The sequence below is a fragment of the Rhamphochromis sp. 'chilingali' genome (genome assembly GCF_963969265.1).
Source record: "Rhamphochromis sp. 'chilingali' genome assembly, chromosome: 15".
Taxonomy (NCBI): Eukaryota; Metazoa; Chordata; class Actinopteri; order Cichliformes; family Cichlidae; genus Rhamphochromis; species Rhamphochromis sp. 'chilingali'.
The window spans coordinates 15,752,095-15,768,709 of record NC_137942.1 but is presented as its reverse complement, the minus strand read 5'-3'; the positions used below and the strand labels follow the sequence as shown (position 1 = coordinate 15,768,709).

The following is a 16,615-nucleotide window of genomic DNA, read 5'->3' as shown; positions in this document are numbered from 1 at the left end:
TGACTTCCGGTGTAAACAAGTCCGACACAGCGAAAATATACTGAAACGATGCAATGCATAGAAAATAAACCGAGTCGGGGAGGGGGGTTGGCCCTAAAATGCTACTGCTGCTTTTGTGGTTCTCATATCTTTGTTTTAAACTTTCAGCTGTTGCAAAATTAGGAAAATGACTTCTAGTTTCCATGTAACCACTGGAGGGCAGCAGATAACTGCATACATGTATCGATCATATAACTCTTAGATTAATGATAGGAGTTAAGGAGAAATAATCCTATAAAGGCGTATTTACCTAACAATACTGCGAGACTCAGAAAGAAATAGTTCAGCAAAGACACACTGAATAATGGCAGTCACTAAAGAGTATGCCGTGTTTTTTTAGTTTGTTTCCTAACAATAATAAAGGAGTCAACGTGCGTAAAAAAAAAGAAGAAGACTGTTTTTGAATAATAAAGTACTATGCAAGTTTTGAGAGACCACTCATTTCTATAAATCTTGCTTCCAAGGAGACAGGCTTTCTTGTACAGGTTATCAGAAAGTCTTTCAAAGCTTTTCTTTAGACACTGGCTGCTTTTTCACTAAACACAGACCTATGATTCATTCACAACCCTAACTCCAGGGATGAACCAGAGCTGTGCCTACAGTTGATTCTAAAAAAATGCCAAAGATAACACAGCTTAGCATTTTTGCACCAGCAAGGTGACTCCCAAAGAGCAACTGGCCAAAACTTTCTATCTGTAAAATACAGATAGTATTTGGGGTCAGTTTCAGCCAATGATGTTGAAGATCTTGTCAAAACTGATGGAATTATGAATGCAGAAAAGTACAATCCGATTTTGATCTACAATGCAATACCATCTGGAAAAAACTTGGCAGCAGCTTCATTTTTCAGCATGACAATGATCCAGAACACACTGCCAATGCAGTACAAGCGTACTTGGATGGACAAAAAAACCCCAAAAAAAACAAAGACACACAATGAAACACTATCAGTCATGGATTGGCCTCCCCAGAGCCCAGAGGTCAACATTATTGAAGCAGTGTGGGATCATGTCAATAGATAACAGAACAAAAGGCAGCCAACATCCAAAGAAAAGCTTTGAATGTCCTTAAAGAAGCCTGGAGAATTATTCCTGAAGACTGATTAAACAAAATTACAAGAAACCTTGGCTCAGAGAGATCAGGTGGTCATACCAAATATTGACGTTCAAGCTCATTAGAACTGTGCAAACTCCGTTTTTGCCTCATACTCTATTTTTGCATTTCATGCATTTCTAATTTTCCTCTTAAAATATGAAGAGATGAGCAGTAAAGACTTTTGTACGTGATTATATATGCCTCAAAAGTATTAAGGTAAAACACATGCATATTATTTTTGGTTAACTCAGAATTACTCAGGCCTGTTGATCCTCAGATTTTTGCTTGTAGATGCTCCTGCTAAATGATGATGTAAAAGATCAAACAAACAACAACATATTCACTTAACCGTTTCCGCTGTGAATATAAACGAGGAAAAGTTAGAGCTCATCATAGTAATTTTTAGCCATGATGTATTTATTTCTTCAAAATTAAAGTCTTTATTGGAATATAATCCAAAGCAGTTAAGTCATCTCATGACTGAACAAAAATAGCCATTTATCTTTAAAAAAACAAAACAAACAAACAAACAAAAGAACTAAGATGGTTCCAAAATGCACTGAACAGCTTTTAACAAAATATACATTGCAGGAAGTCTTACCTTGCAGCCACTAATTGACTTGTTAATAAATAAGATTGTGAACAAAAGTCTTTTTTTTTTTCCTTTTTACACATAACAATTTAGACTTTCCTGTATTTTGAACCAAAATTGATGAGAGAACCCTTAATTTTAAAGAAATTGTGAAGACCCGTGCCACAAACATTTGTCTAACAAGTTCTTGCAGAGCACCCTCTAAAATGAACACCCCCAAAAATCAAATCAAAGAAGTAAAACACCACGAGTAACAGAAGAAATAATAGTAGTACAATTATAATGACAGGATGTTGGTTTTTTATAAAGCAACACTGATAAAAGGAGATATTATAAAGGATCAGCTATCAACAATAAAATATACAGATTACATTCCTTCAGGGTTTTCAGAATAGTGGGAGCTCATGTGAGGAGGACGATTAACTGAGCTAGAGGGAGACAGTGAACCTCTTCTTGATAGAAGCAGAACAGAAAAAGCGAAATTATTGACAGGAGTAGTTCAACATTGGTAATTTCATGGTGTAAAAACTACGAGTCTCTACATAATGAGACGTATAGTGAGTATCCTCCTAATACTTTAGTCACATAGAGCTCAGGTCAGTGGTTTTATAATGTTGCTGTGTAGTTAAAGGAAACTTGCATCAAAGCCGCCGCTTCAGAAAACATTCAGCGCTTATCCATAGGCAGCATGTTCAGTTCCAAAATAAAAGTCTTAGTTATGGCTATATGGAAGCATGAAGCCAAGATTAGAATGTAGTGGATATAACGCGTCGAGTGCAGACCTGCAGACTGCCCAAAACAGTTCTGTAGGAGTCACTGTGGAGACATGACAACAAATTGAAGTGACATGCCTGGATATCATCTCAGGCAAAGGTGCAGTGGTCTTCATCCTGAAAATAGTACTCTGATGTGAAACATTAAAAAATAAAAGTTAAACAGAGATAAGAAGAAAAATCAGACAGATACAGTGTGTGAAGAATTGGTGGAGATGAGTCTGTAACCCCGCCCCCCTCCTTATGTCAAGCATCCACCTTCTTGTCGAAGGTGTTGAGGAGGGACTGGTGGGTTTGTTGGCTCCCGCGAGCCTTGGTGCCCTCAGGGGTGGGGGCTGATTCAGTGCAAGAGGCCTTGAAAAGGGTAGCAGTGGGACTTAGCTTCTTCTGTGGTTCAAATTCTCCCAATCTTTAACAGTCTTCATCCAAACTTTCCTGTGATTCTTTCAAAATTACGCAAAAAACTACGTTCATGACTCGGTCTGAGCACAATGCTTTAAACAATCCACATCTTCTTTGCTTTTCATACAAAAACATCCACAAACTTCCTGCAGAGTCCCTTCAGTTTTACGGGTTTAAGTCAGTGAGAGCTATGTACAGATGGGGTGGTGCATCATATATAAGTGAGTATGGTTGTGGTGGTGGTTGGTTCAGTGAGGTCTAGGTTCTCCGTGGACTCTGAAGCGGTACAGGCAGGTGTATTCGGGGTGACCCCAGTTGGACAACACCCTCACTTCGATTATCTGGAACGTCTTGTCATTCTCCTCCTGAGGGGAAAAAAAGTGGAAGATTTCAGGAACTGCTGACAAACATTGAGGTGATTATTATTACTATTTTTACATTTCTAATCATGTTAAGAAGTGCCTCTAAAGTTACCATAACCGGGAAGATCTGCAGTGACTCCCCATCGTCCTGGTATGTGTAGTGTCCCAGCAGCTTTCCCTCTTCTTGGTACTCATCATCTAGACCCTGAACACAAACAAGCAGCCTGTGATCACCTGGGATGTTTGCTTTAGAGTAGAAGGTGTCTCATTACATGGTTTTCGTTGGTGTGTTTCTTACAAAGACGGTGAAGTTGCGTGGGGCGCTGGTGATGTTTCCAGTTGGGGAGAGGGTCTTGGGGATGTGCTCCACAGCAAAGGATGTGGGCAGGATCCTCAGGGACAGCCGGATCACCAGATAGCCCTGAGAGCCTTTAAACGCCCAGCAGTTTCCAGGATACACATCAGGCTAGTGGAGGAGTGAGAGAGACTGGCTTTTAGATCAGCAGATTCTATCTATTTACTGGTTATATTTGGTGCAACGCAACTTTATTCAGCTCATGGCGAGGCTCACCTGAATGACAACACGTGGAGACTGGGAGAAGTACCAGAGTGGCAGGCCAAACAGACTCATGAGGGCCGTCTTGGTTTCATAGGTCTCAGAGCAGCGGGTACTGAGGATGCTGCCACCTTAACACACACACACACACACAGACACACAATCAGAAATTATACTAAACCGGAAGTTTTCGTTCTCAAGTCCACAAAAAAAATCATTAATATTAAAATACACCATACACAGTGCTGTGAAAAACCTAAACCTTTCCAAACCTTGCTGTCAGTTCCTAACAGTTTTCAGACAGCGTGGAGCTTATTGCAATGAAAATTTTACTTTTAAAAAAATGTCTTGCTACTTTGCTTTAAGGCAAACTAGTGGTAGCGGTAACAATTATTTCAGACATGTCTGAGCTCATTTATGGAACTGATCCCAACCTAATATACTGGCATGTTGCAATCCTGGGTAAAAAAAACAAAACGAGATGCCAGTCATGCACATTAAGGAGGCAATGTGTGGCGAGACAACAGGATGAATTTATTGCAGCAATCACCAGCAAACTGTGATGCTCTCTGCAAACTAGTTGCCCGGGGGAACTCTCCAACCACTGATGTTACGTGAACTTTAAATCTTTGCACAGTGTGTGAGCCCTATAGTTAAAGTTGAGGACTGCGACTCAGTCTTGGCGATACCGCTTTTAACAGTTAGAACATCAACACAACACCAGGACTGCTTTTACTGATCGCCATTACTTCTATGCAACTAGAGCATTACAATTAAATATTGTGCATTTTTCTTCTATGAAAGTGTTACAATGTTTCAGTGCACACACACGCTGAAGTCACCGGCCCATATAGGTCAACACTCTGCTTAGTGGCACATTTCACAATGGAGATTTTGGCATTAATACCCTGGTGTCCTTGAGCTTGCTAATGCCTGCACTCGTATTGCATAAGAGACGTGTAGCAATTGAATTTAATGTGATTTATGCAGCATTCAGATTTTACAGTGTACTTTACCTTGCAACCTAAAGTTTTTATAAGAGTAGTCATGTACCAAACATCAGTTTGTTGATACATTACTGCACAGACGTGAGTTATGTAATAACCAGCCTGATAAGCCGCACTGGCTTAGCTACTGACTTGTGTAAAGGATGGAAAGATTTCCTCCTCCTTACCTCCAGACTCCAGGGCATAGTCCACCTGGCCTGTCCGATCCTGGGAGTAGAGCTTCAGAGCATTCTGCACAATCAGCTTCACTTGCTAATAAGAAGCAGAGATAAAAATGACATGTGAGCCTAAAAAAACAAAACAAAAAAAACATTGCAAAGTAACAGTCTTCAAGACTGAGCTCAACTAGGATTATGTAAATGCAACTGATGATGCTGATGGTAAGTGTGCACACATTACCTCTTCTGTCAGTCCCTCGGCAGCAGAAGCGTGCCGGACAGTTCCGGTTACTGTCTGAACAATGCTCTTGGCTTTGGACTCAGCCTCAACCACCGTCTGGGTCCTGCTGACCTCCAGCTGCTGGGATATGTTTCTCAGGATGCTAAGCTCCAGTGAGGCCAGAGAAGCCTGCAGGTCAGGCGTGCTCACGTAGCGCTGGGACAGCCAGTGGATCAGAGACTCGGGCACCTTGCCCTGCTCCTCTCCGGAAGCACCAACACCAAAGAACAGAGCCTGCAACTCCTTACGCAGCTGAGAGGACACCTGGGCTGATATCTGGGAGCGGGACGGGGACAATTTTAAAAACTCATACAAGAGGATTCACAGAACAAGCAGGCTAAGCTATTATTGTCTTACAAAGCCAAACAAAAGTCAATATTTGACTTACAGTGTCTTGCAGCGTGTCCAGCTGCTCACACCTGCCCTTGCATCCTGCAACGCCCTGCAGGTCCTGTCTGATTTTACTCAGCTCTACCTCAAGTCTCTGTACTTCTGTTAGCAGAGCGTCATGGTCCTCCTGCTTCACGCCCACACTGATCGGGAGACAGAAACTCAAAATGTAAACAGCACAAACAACAAAATAAAGGGAAAAAAGTGGACTGTAAGGTTTATTTATTCTCCTTTTTTTTCTTGTACCTCACAGGAGCCGTGTCTGCAGCTGAAGTGACAGCTTCTTTCTCTCTTTTCTTCTTCTCATGTTCATACTGCTGCTGCTTCTGCTGCACCTCCTGCCGCACACATATAAAACAGTTATGGAAGCAGTGAAGAAAATATAAAAACAGGAGGATTCGGTTAGCATATTTAAAAAACTGCAAGTGACAAGATACATACTGGATACTATTTTTTCAAGGAGGACATGTGATTTTGTCCTGTTGGCTTTCACAGTGAGAAAGTGCAAGTTTAAATATTTCACGTTGCACCACTGTTCCCTTTATACAGACTTAACACCAGGGCTGCATTCTTACCAGCTTGGCTGTCTAACCCATTTTTCCAACACTATACAAATATTATAGTATTTTAACTGTTTGGCACTTAGTGTTTAATGCTCTTTTATAAGTTCTCAGTGGCAAAGCAGCAAACCTGCAGTACATACCTCAGTCTTGGCAGACAGAGCTTTGAGCAGTAACTCTAAATCAGCCAGTCGTGCTGCCTGACTCTCTTGCTGTTGTTTTTGCAGCTCTGCACCCTGCAAAAAAATAAAATGAAAAAATGTAACTCTTGTAACTCTGTTCTTGAGCTTTCAGCACTAACTTGCGTTTTTGGCACTGTGTCATCCACCTACCTGCGCTCTCTGTGTGTTCTCCTGCTCCAGCTCTCCTCGCAGCACACCGATTCTCTGGTCCAGCAAGGAGGCCACCCACAGTCCTAGGCTGTCCCTGTCAGTCTGCGTATGGAGCTGCTCCCTCAGGGTGCTGTAGAGACCCAAAATGTTATCATGGCGCTGCTCCTGCTTCTGGTTACCCTGCTGGACTCGCTCCCAAAGCAGGGCTAGCTGACGCTCGACGCGTTCAAGACGCTCCATGTCCACACTGGAGACTGCCACAGGGGGAAGGACTGGCTGAGGAGGGAAATAAATCAATGAACATCAATCAGTGATTATAATCATGTTGTAGTGACATGTGTATATATATATATATATATATATATATATATATATATATATATATATATATTTATATTCATTCTCCCTTACCGATACTTGTGAGACTGGGGTGGCTGGGGTCTGCTCCATGGGAGCCTCTGGTGCAGGGCCAGGTACAGAAGCAGGAACTGGTACCAAGTTTGACAAGAAGGTGAAGGGTGACGCAGGACGCCACTCTGTTAGGTTTATGGCTGGCAGGTAGGCAAACAGGGCAGCAGTGGACGGACCCCACAACCACAAAGCTGCACACAAATCACAGATAACACTGTTAAATCTTATTCAACACACTGATATGAGCCTAAACCCTACAGAGTCAACATATCAACATTGTGGATACAAAATAGTCCAAATTGTGGGTCATGTGTATAATACAAGGCATGAGATATTTGAATATTCACATTTATAAGTGAAGCTGCAAGACTACAGTGTCTAAATATTTCCTTCCCTCATTTACAGAAGCAGCAGTAAGCAAGCCCATCGTGATGACAATGTAAGGGCTAAGCCATGTACACTAAGGAGTATTTCAGCAAGTACCGTTATGTGAGTAGAGTTTGTGTGAGCAGAGCTCAACCACAGCACAGCCCTGAAAAGGCTGACCTGAATCTGCTACTTGATTTGTCCCACACTCTGGGGATGCGTGCTGGTTATAACATCTACCGCCACACGATCACTTTTTCTATATGTGCTCGCTAAATAGGTTAGATATTTGATAAGGCACTCACCAAGGAGAAGCAAAAGGGGCAAAAGCAACAACAGGAGCTTCCAGAGTTTGGGAAGGCATCTGAAACACAGAACATACATACATCAGAGCAACGCACAACTGACAGGAGGACATGTGGCATGAATGCAAAATCCCCAGGTAATAACTCAATATGTTCTCACAGCTCAGGAAATGTGGCTTTATGAGAACTGCAAATGTCTTACTCAGTGCAGTCACTACTGCTTGAAGATTATGAGCTGTGGTCACTCGATGGGAGTGAAAATAACAACATAATAACCTAACTTGGCTTTAGAGAGTTCATAGAGTTTGTTAACAGAACTTCCAGCACTTTCAATTAGATATGCAACGTGTATCTGCACTGCTGAGGAAAGCCTAGGATAAAGCTGTCACATACTTAATTGCTAGTGGAGGTCAGACCTGATCGTACTCACTATAATGATTCTCAGTTGAGCCTGACAGCTCTTTGTTTGACCAAACTGTGTACACAGCAGTTACAGGGCATCATTAGCATTTATCTGGTGTCTTGTTTCTGGCTGCATGATGAAAGTCCAGTGTTCACTCTCTTTTAACACCGTGTTTGGCGTCTACTACCTCCTGATGAAAATAAGTTCACCTTTAGCAGCTAAAATGCAGAAATCCATCCCATTATATTATTGCACAGTTTTATCTTAGAAAAATCAAATGTAGATATTTTAGTATTTTGAAAGCTGTTCAACAGATTAAATGTTAAACTCTGTTCTATTCCTTGCGAGATTCTGAAAGACAGCTGAGGAAGGACGACTCTTACCGGGTTAGAAAGAAGACGTTGAGCAGAGACATGAGAGACACCAGCTGGTACCATCCTGTTGCAAGAAACCACAGAAGTCCTTTGCCTGCCTTCACTGTTGAGAAAGAAAAATACAAAACACACAGAATGAGAGGGCAAGAAAGAAGTAGAGAATGAACATTTCTAAAAAGATGAAATAAAAACAAGAGCTACTGACCTGGAGCCGCCAGGAGCATCCAGAACAGTGAGAGCACCCTTTGTGCTGCCGTCCCTACACCTGAACCTAAAGCTTTGCCTGCTCTCATCACACAGTAACCTGGCTGGAGGAGGCAGTGACCTGCAAAACAGGGTAAAAGAGGGAAATGTTTAATTCACTAAACTCAGCTAAAGCAATAAACTGATCGAGCTGCAACTGAATGATCAAAACATACATGTTCCTGTAAATGTATACGGTGTGATCAACAATAAGAGAAGTGCTGGTTAACCTGCATAAACTAGGACGCTCCACAGTGCCCCCGCCAGTCGGCGGGACCTAGACGACTGTTTGAGGAGGACGGTGTGTGTCTCAGAGACCTGCTTCCCTTTACAGTCATCACCTGTGTAAGCCCAAATGATGGACAGCAGGCACGCAGAATGAACAGAAAAAAAGCATGTGTGAATGAAATCATACAAAAAAAAAAAAAGAAACGCAGTCGGGCAAATTATCAAAGCAAAGCAAATTAAAATAAAGAAAATGAAAAACAAATTATATTATAATTTTTTAAAAAGCCATGAGCATGCATATTCTATATAACTCTGCAATGCATGAGATGCTGCACCATGCAAAGCTGCGTTTCCTGACATAAAGGTCGTCTCTAATTATTTAAGAATTTATTCAGACTCAGAAGAACAACTGAAAATGGTATTTGTCATATTTGTTTCTTTTATTCTTAATTTTAAAGACCATTGTGAAATCCAGCAGCTACTTCACCTATTACTAGTCTAAAACAAGATGCTTTTCAACCATTAATTTGCTTTATTTCTTGGACCATGGTCAGTCGTGTGACGTTTTTGTGTAAACTGATGGCTCGACATTAGTCTGAGGCACACATTTAAGACAAAGAAACATCTGCAGGTCACGTCGGTCAACGGGCTTCAGACCAGCTAAATCAGTTCACACAACCTTTGCTCGCTGATCTAGACACAGGTCACGCATATCATTAACTCTGTCAATCATGCTACGTGTGAGAAAATGAGCACATGCATGTGTGTGAGTGTGTGTGAGTGCCTGCTTACACAGGGAGCCATTGAGATTAAGATGTGACGCATCTTCAGTAACCAGATCCTTCACATTCATGCTTCCACAGTAGCTCGAGTGAGCTGCAATATACACACAGGGCATGTATTAGCAATATTATCAGTTGTGTGAGAAAGTTATGATGAAAAGGAAGGCGGAGTGTGAGGATGGCAAAATGCACGCCACTAATGTGACGATGAGGAGTCCTCGTGAAGGAAATGAAGAGCAGTAGATAGAAGAGTGAGGAGAAAACACATGTAGTGAAAAGGTCACAGTTGATAAAGTTCTGCAGCTGTGAAAAAAAACAGCTTAAATCAGCAGCAGAGTTGGAAATAAATTTTTTTTGCTAATTAAAACTTTTGATTGCACATTGATAAAGTGGCTGGAGTCAAAGAGCCTTGTTAGTTCTGCTTGACCAGCCACATACTCGACACTTGACAATCAGGCGATGGTTGTTTTGATTTTAATTTTGTGTTTAGTTTACTTCCTCCTTCAGAAACAGAAGCCAAAAGTGTGAAAGTGAAGGTTGAGACATAAACACATGAGGAAGAGATTCTTGAACGTCAAAAAAAATCTCCATTTGAGGCGCCTTTCTCCTTAAACAAACAAAACAGTAAGAGCTGAAGAAGGAAGGAAGTGATAAAAAAGAAATTATAACAGGAAAGTTTATTAACACAAGAGCAGGTGAAGATGTCAGGAGCTGCGACCTTTAACCTTTGCCCTTAGTAGTAACAGTGGGTACCTTGTCCTTCATATCCATTAGCCCCGTGGCCCATCATCCTGTGGAGAGTGGTCTGCTTTAATAGCCACAGTTGGGATAAACTTGAGGACGTCGCTTGTCTCACCGAGTCCGAAAACGATGTCAAGGCACCTGGTGACACACCGGTCCGCATTCTTAGTGTTAGTCAAAAATGCACACACTCAACAAAAAGCTACAGATAAATATTGGTGATAAGACGAGGAAGAAGTGACATTAATGATAGAGGAGTTTCCCCAAAGATGCACTTGGATAAAAACAAAACAGGAAGCTATGGAAAGAGTCCAGCAAGAGGAAAAGGTAATAAGGTTACACATGAAACACAAAGAGAGTGAGACAGAGTGATGGTGACAGGGCTGGTGAGGTAGAAATCACGAGGTTTCAAATTAGCTGCACACATCTCTAAAAGCTCCTGGAGTCAGTTCTCTCTCAAGATCACCAAGAGTCTCACTCTGAGCGGCTCAGGAAGTTGGGACAAACGATGAGAGAGGAAAATGTGGAAATGACGGGAAAAGAATGAAGAACAAAAGAATGTCTCTTTTTGTGTACCTTTTCCTGTTTGGCTCTTGGCCCTTGAACCCAGCCAGACCACACTGTTGAAGAGCACAGTGACTAAGGACACTATGGGGGCCAAGGCTTGTTTGCTGTAGCGTATACACGTGTTAGACATGGAAGCCAGGACACCTGTAGAGAAACACCACTACTGATTACATTCTCATCATTTCACAACTTAGTGAAAACATGCATTTAACCTCCCAGCTCAGTTATCCAAGAAATAAAAACAATGGCTGTATTTAAGTATGACATTTCTCACCCGTCTTGTTCCTTCGACTCCTGTCTCTGCTGTAAATACTGGTGAAAGGTGATGATGTTGACGAGAGGGCATCGGTGGAAGGTTCGGCAGCTTGAAATGTTGACGACGATGATGACGATAATAATGACGATGCGGACTGTGTGACAAAGGAGTCCGTCTTCTGAGAGTGTACAGAGCAGTCTCTGCAAATGTAGCCATTGGAGAGCGCGGCGTGGGACTTTGACGTACTGGCATCGCCGTTGACACTTGATAAACTGTGGCTGGGAGTCTGCCCTGCAGGAGGAGAGCGTGTTCACATGTTTATGAATCATTCATTAAAAAACACAAAGGAAACCATTAAACCACAAGCTACATATTCTTTTTCTGGTGTTAAAGTAGTTGACTGCACACAGCAACATTAAAAACCTACTGTAGCAGAATAAGGATTAAGATCTTTTACTCTCTCTTGCAAGATTGCATAAATCTGCAGTAAGTGTGCTGGAGTACACTGCTGTTAAGATACATTTTTTGGTCCTCTTAAAATAAAAACAGGTCTCTCCAGATTACAGGCTTTTGGGCCCCTCAGACTCAGTGATAGTCAACAGTGAATATCTGAAGCTTCCGCGAGCATTAATGATAATGTCTGAAAGTGATTTTACGTCAGATGTCTGAGTGGAAATGATCAGTCAGAGAGAAAGTTAGAAGCAACAGAATGTCTCCTGTTATTCTCTCGCACAGTAAGCGGCCTCCATCTGGATGCTTTAGCTCGCTGAACGATAGAAAGGAAGTTAGAAATGTGCCTCACTCTGTGAGAGACGTTTTTATAGAAAAATGAAATTTGAAACGATACCATCCACAGATCTGTGTGCAGCTGCTTTTGAGGGAGTTTCAGGGGATCTCAGGTGCCCACGTGGAGCATGTAAACATGTTCACATTCAAAAATAAAACTGATACTCAAATGTCTGAATTAAGTAAAAAAATTAATAAAACAAACAAACAAAAAACCCTGCAATTACCCAAACATAAATATTTGTTTTATATATTCTCATTTGTGTTGTAATAACATATCTTTTACTTGACTGAACATTTTGCTTTACCATTACTCCGCCTCATTTTCTCAACCAACTCAGCAGTTTCACTTCATCCTGTCGTATCTCCACTCCTGAGCAATTATTCTGGGTATGCAAGATTATCTAATATAGGGTCAACAAAGAGCAGTTACCCAAGATAAGCCTTAAATTCTTTTTGATAGAGTCTTTAGGAACTAAAAAAAAAAAAAACATCTGTCATTTTATTTTTTCAGAGAGGAAGTTCAGTTGTATATTCTGCCCTGTGGAATCAAATTAAAATGCTTAATTAAAGGAGATTTTTCAGAAGTATTCTCTTTCGCGATTGAGTCTTTATTGTTATGTAGCTATTTATTCCAACTTACCCCAGTGTCCATCCACATAAGTTGTTGTTGTGGTAGTGACAGTGCGTTGCCTCAGATGTGGCTGCTCCACGATGGCTGTGATCTGAGCAGCATCAGACGCTGTGCTGCTTTGCTGCAAGCTGCTGCTGCTGTTAATGGGGGTACTAGCAGCTGAGAAGGCGAGGGTTTTCCTTGGTGTGGCGGCCTGGCTCAGGGATAAAGACAGGGAGTTGGAACTGGACTGTTGCTTTCTGCTCCGCAGCGTCCTGTGTTAGCAGAGAGGGGAAACAGAGCTGTGAGTTTGGTAATTGCGTGGGAATAAAGAAAACCCGCAACTGAGCTGTGGTTTCTTTTTACAGACATGCAGTCAAAAAGTGCTGCAGAACAACTACTATAAATACCCAGCAATAATCACAAGAGACATACAATAGAAAATTAAAACACAGCAAACAGCAATACAAAACTGCATTAGAAAACAAATTAAATACAGATAATAAAAATTACATGATAAGAAAAGTCCACAGAATCAGCTTAATGTAGATGGAGTGGCAGACTATTCTGAAGCTAAGCCATGAGACACAAATCAGTCTGTGTTGGTATTCAGAATGACCAAACGTAAATAAACAACATAAATAAAGCCACGATCGCCACGCTCAAGAGTTGTGTGTTCGTCTTGTAATCGGAAGGTTGCCGGTTCGAGCCCCAGCTCGGACAGTCTCGGTCGTTGTGTCCTTGGACAAGACACTTCACCTACCGCCTACTGGTGTTGGCCAGAGGGGCAGATGGCACGATATGGCAGCCTCGCCTCTGTCAGTCTGCCCTCAGGGCAGCTGTGGCTACAACTGTAGCTGCCTTCACCAGTGTGTGAATGTGAGAGTGAATGAATAGTGGTATTGTAAAGTGCTTTGAGGGGTCCCGAAAAGCGCTATATAAATGCAATCCATTATTATCATTATTATTATTATTAAAATTCTTCTTTTACTCTTTGGTAAGTTAAATGTTAGAGTCAAAGAGGAAAAGTGCCCATTGCTGGTCTCACCGTGTCTCTCTCCTGGTGCTGGTGTAGCTGCTGCTGCTGCTGCTGCTGCTGTGGTGGTTCTGGGAGTAATCAGCCAGGTTCTCGTTTCCATAGTGACTGGCACTGGTCTGGAGACGCAGGCTCCGTCGTGACATCCTGGGCGACTCGTACACAGGAGCTATCTGGTGCTCTTTCTCAAACTCTAACGCTGCTGTTGAATAGCTGGAGCTGAGAGTGAGAGCGGACAGAGAAAAGCAGGAAGAACAGAAAGAGCGGGAATGTTAGAAAATTGGGAAGGAAAACAAAACTGTTCTGTGAAAGAAGGCACTGCATGACAGTTAATTACAAAGAGGGCGTTTCTTTTATCCACTGCATGGGAATCCTTTTGGAGACAAACAAGCCTCGAGAGTGCCTTTATGCTTCAAATCAATACTGAATGGGGATATCCTGCCTTTTTACTCATGTCTGTCCCTCAGTTAGTCAACTTAGAGACACTTTTTAAAAAAACAAAAAACAAACCCAGTCCTTTTTACAGAGCTGTGATGCTTTTGTTCCCTGCAACTGGCAGAGCTCCTGACAGGAAGTGACTCACTCACCACGGAGAGAGAAATATAAGAACAGGCACAGAGTGTCTCTGAAAGTAAAATTAGACAAACAAACCCAGTAAACATCCAAAGTATGCGAGAAGGCTAAACACGAGACTCTTACTCCCCTCCCTGTAAAACCAACTGAAAGTCAGAACACACTATGAATGTTGTTTGCCGTGCTTCGCTGTGACTCACGGGGCCACACCCACCTGGAAGAGTAGGCACTAAGCCAGGACAACATTCAAACAACGGCAGACTACACTGGAACACTATGGAACTTGCTAATGCCTCTGGGCTGGTGCGAAAAGAAAATACCTTAAAGTACAACTGTTCCATCTTTCTCTGTAATAGTAGAGGCACTAATGCTTTACAAGCACCACAAACATGACTGTAGGGTCTGAATGACTCATCAAGGAACTCGATTATAACAAAACCCTCAGTGCAAAGTTTTTGCTACATCTAAAGAAGCGCTGGTGTACTGGACTGGACTCATTTCAAGGCTTTAATAACAATATTTTTAAAATTTGCATTAACATAAAATATTTGTTTAGGCATTTAAGAAAATGTTTCCTTCTAAAAAAATCAAATTTTAATATGACACACATATGAAATGAAAGGTTTTTTTTGACAGAATGTACAGTATTCAAAAGGCGTCTCTTTTAAATATTTATTATTGCTGATTAATGAGACAAAAGCATTTTATTCCTCCTTTAATTGATGAAATAATCAATTAAATATTTGATTACAGCACGATCTGTAAAGTCTGTCCACAAGTGGGGAGGGTGGAGCTCTGGACTGAGCCTCTCAATGGAGGACGGGGAATAAACTTCCTGTTACACTTCAACAAGGAAACTCTGTAAATGTGTAAACACGAGTTTTATGGCCTGTCCATATCTCTTGCAGAGCACACGCGGCATATGATTTCAGAGGAGACTGACCAAGCCAGCAGTATGTGCATGCATTTGTGCACGTTTATATCTTATGCAGGTTGCTCTGTGTCCCTCCCTCGGTCTCTAAAACCCAGAGGATTACACACTCCCACTGAGAGCCAATTAAGTGCTTTTGTCCTCACTCTGCCTCTCGCCTGCTGATCCAACTGGCCCTTCTTTGAACACATGACCACCGGGGCAGTATCCTGCTGATCTGAAATTAACCTATCTTCTAATGCAAAGCATATACACAGGATTGGTAGCAAGGAGAGGTTTCTGTAAAACACCAAAAAGTAAAAAAAATGTTACAAATCTTTCAAAGCAAAATAGGTTTTAAAATGCTATAATGAGCACTGTCATTAGTGCACTAATTAGTAGGAGGCAAGAGTAAAATTTGAGTAAAATCCAAACTAGAATCAAAAGTTGGAAACATTTTTGTCTCAAATCATTGTCCACTTATGCCTACAGCACTGATATCCCTGAATAAGCATCTGTGCTGTGAAAATGACCAAACAACAGACCCAACAGAGCTTCAGTAGAGACTATAAGGACTCTGCTGGACACTGTCTAAACAAAGGCCTGAGAAAATAGTGCGTACCGTAACACAGGCAGGCTAAATATCAAAATAACAATCAGTTTTCCATCACACCTGCACCTCTTTTTATCTTATTCAAATTTTAAATTTAAATATTGGGAAACAGCTGCGTGGCAGTCGAGCATTTGCCTTTCCAAATCAACTGCGAGTCCCAAACTCTGACAATTCTCTTTTTTAAAGTGATCCAAAAATGACCGAAAGGAGTTAATCCAGTGATTCCGGTTCACAGCGAGAATGTCTGAATGCCACACTTCAACAGCTGCAACATGGAGTGGATAAAATGTAATAACTGTTGCTTCCAGGTTACATTCTTATCAAAACACAACTTCATTCCTATTTATACAAGAACTCACGCACACACAGAAGTGTGTTTTTCATACCAAAGCATAATGATTCAGGTTTGATTAGTAACGTTTCTGTGGGGTGTGGAAGCAAGTGTTACAGGGCAGATCAGGGTGTGTGCACGAGGAAACTGTCTGCATAGCCTACAGCCAGGTAGAAGCTTCCTAATAACCTTCTGTTCTACCTGGAAACCCCATGTGGGCATATTTTAACAGAACAAACACCATTTGGGTTTTTATAAAAACAAAGCTTTTACCTCCAAACAGAGCTGGTTACCACCCCCTCCTTTAGCAAATTTAAAAAAAGTTTAAAAACAAGCGATTCGTTTCATCGGGTATCCAAATTCATTAATGTGCCGCTCTCTCCCAGGCGGCTTCCACGGCCCACATCGGTGACAAAAATAGAGATGGACACAGCAAAGAAGACAAAGATGAAGAGCCATGCAGTACATTACAGAGAGAAGACACTTCCATCCTGACATTCAGCTTCCTGGAATCTCTCCTTACATAAGACT

The 16,615-nt window shown here is 41.6% G+C and overlaps 1 protein-coding gene across 3 annotated transcripts in view; it reads right to left on the bottom strand.

The window, feature by feature from the left end:
• Window positions 1-1,530: 1,530 nt before the first annotated feature.
• sun1b (Sad1 and UNC84 domain containing 1b) overlaps window positions 1,531-16,615 on the bottom strand; it is a 28,775-nt gene continuing 13,690 nt past the window's right edge. For all 3 annotated transcript variants that reach the window (XM_080904499.1, XM_080904498.1, XM_080904497.1), the window contains 21 exons: window positions 13,670-13,876; window positions 12,652-12,896; window positions 11,241-11,513; window positions 10,976-11,110; window positions 10,412-10,540; window positions 9,669-9,752; window positions 8,879-8,989; window positions 8,611-8,730; window positions 8,415-8,508; window positions 7,629-7,687; window positions 6,958-7,148; window positions 6,547-6,822; window positions 6,358-6,450; window positions 5,901-5,992; window positions 5,653-5,797; window positions 5,226-5,540; window positions 4,994-5,078; window positions 3,835-3,950; window positions 3,562-3,729; window positions 3,376-3,468; window positions 1,531-3,266 (listed from right to left, as the gene is read on the bottom strand). In XM_080904499.1, the coding sequence (XP_080760625.1) occupies window positions 3,150-3,266; window positions 3,376-3,468; window positions 3,562-3,729; window positions 3,835-3,950; window positions 4,994-5,078; window positions 5,226-5,540; window positions 5,653-5,797; window positions 5,901-5,992; window positions 6,358-6,450; window positions 6,547-6,822; window positions 6,958-7,148; window positions 7,629-7,687; window positions 8,415-8,508; window positions 8,611-8,730; window positions 8,879-8,989; window positions 9,669-9,752; window positions 10,412-10,540; window positions 10,976-11,110; window positions 11,241-11,513; window positions 12,652-12,896; window positions 13,670-13,803 (3,075 nt within the window). In that variant the 5' untranslated portion in view covers window positions 13,804-13,876 and the 3' untranslated portion in view covers window positions 1,531-3,149. The remainder of the gene's footprint in view (window positions 3,267-3,375; window positions 3,469-3,561; window positions 3,730-3,834; window positions 3,951-4,993; window positions 5,079-5,225; window positions 5,541-5,652; window positions 5,798-5,900; window positions 5,993-6,357; window positions 6,451-6,546; window positions 6,823-6,957; window positions 7,149-7,628; window positions 7,688-8,414; window positions 8,509-8,610; window positions 8,731-8,878; window positions 8,990-9,668; window positions 9,753-10,411; window positions 10,541-10,975; window positions 11,111-11,240; window positions 11,514-12,651; window positions 12,897-13,669; window positions 13,877-16,615) is intronic.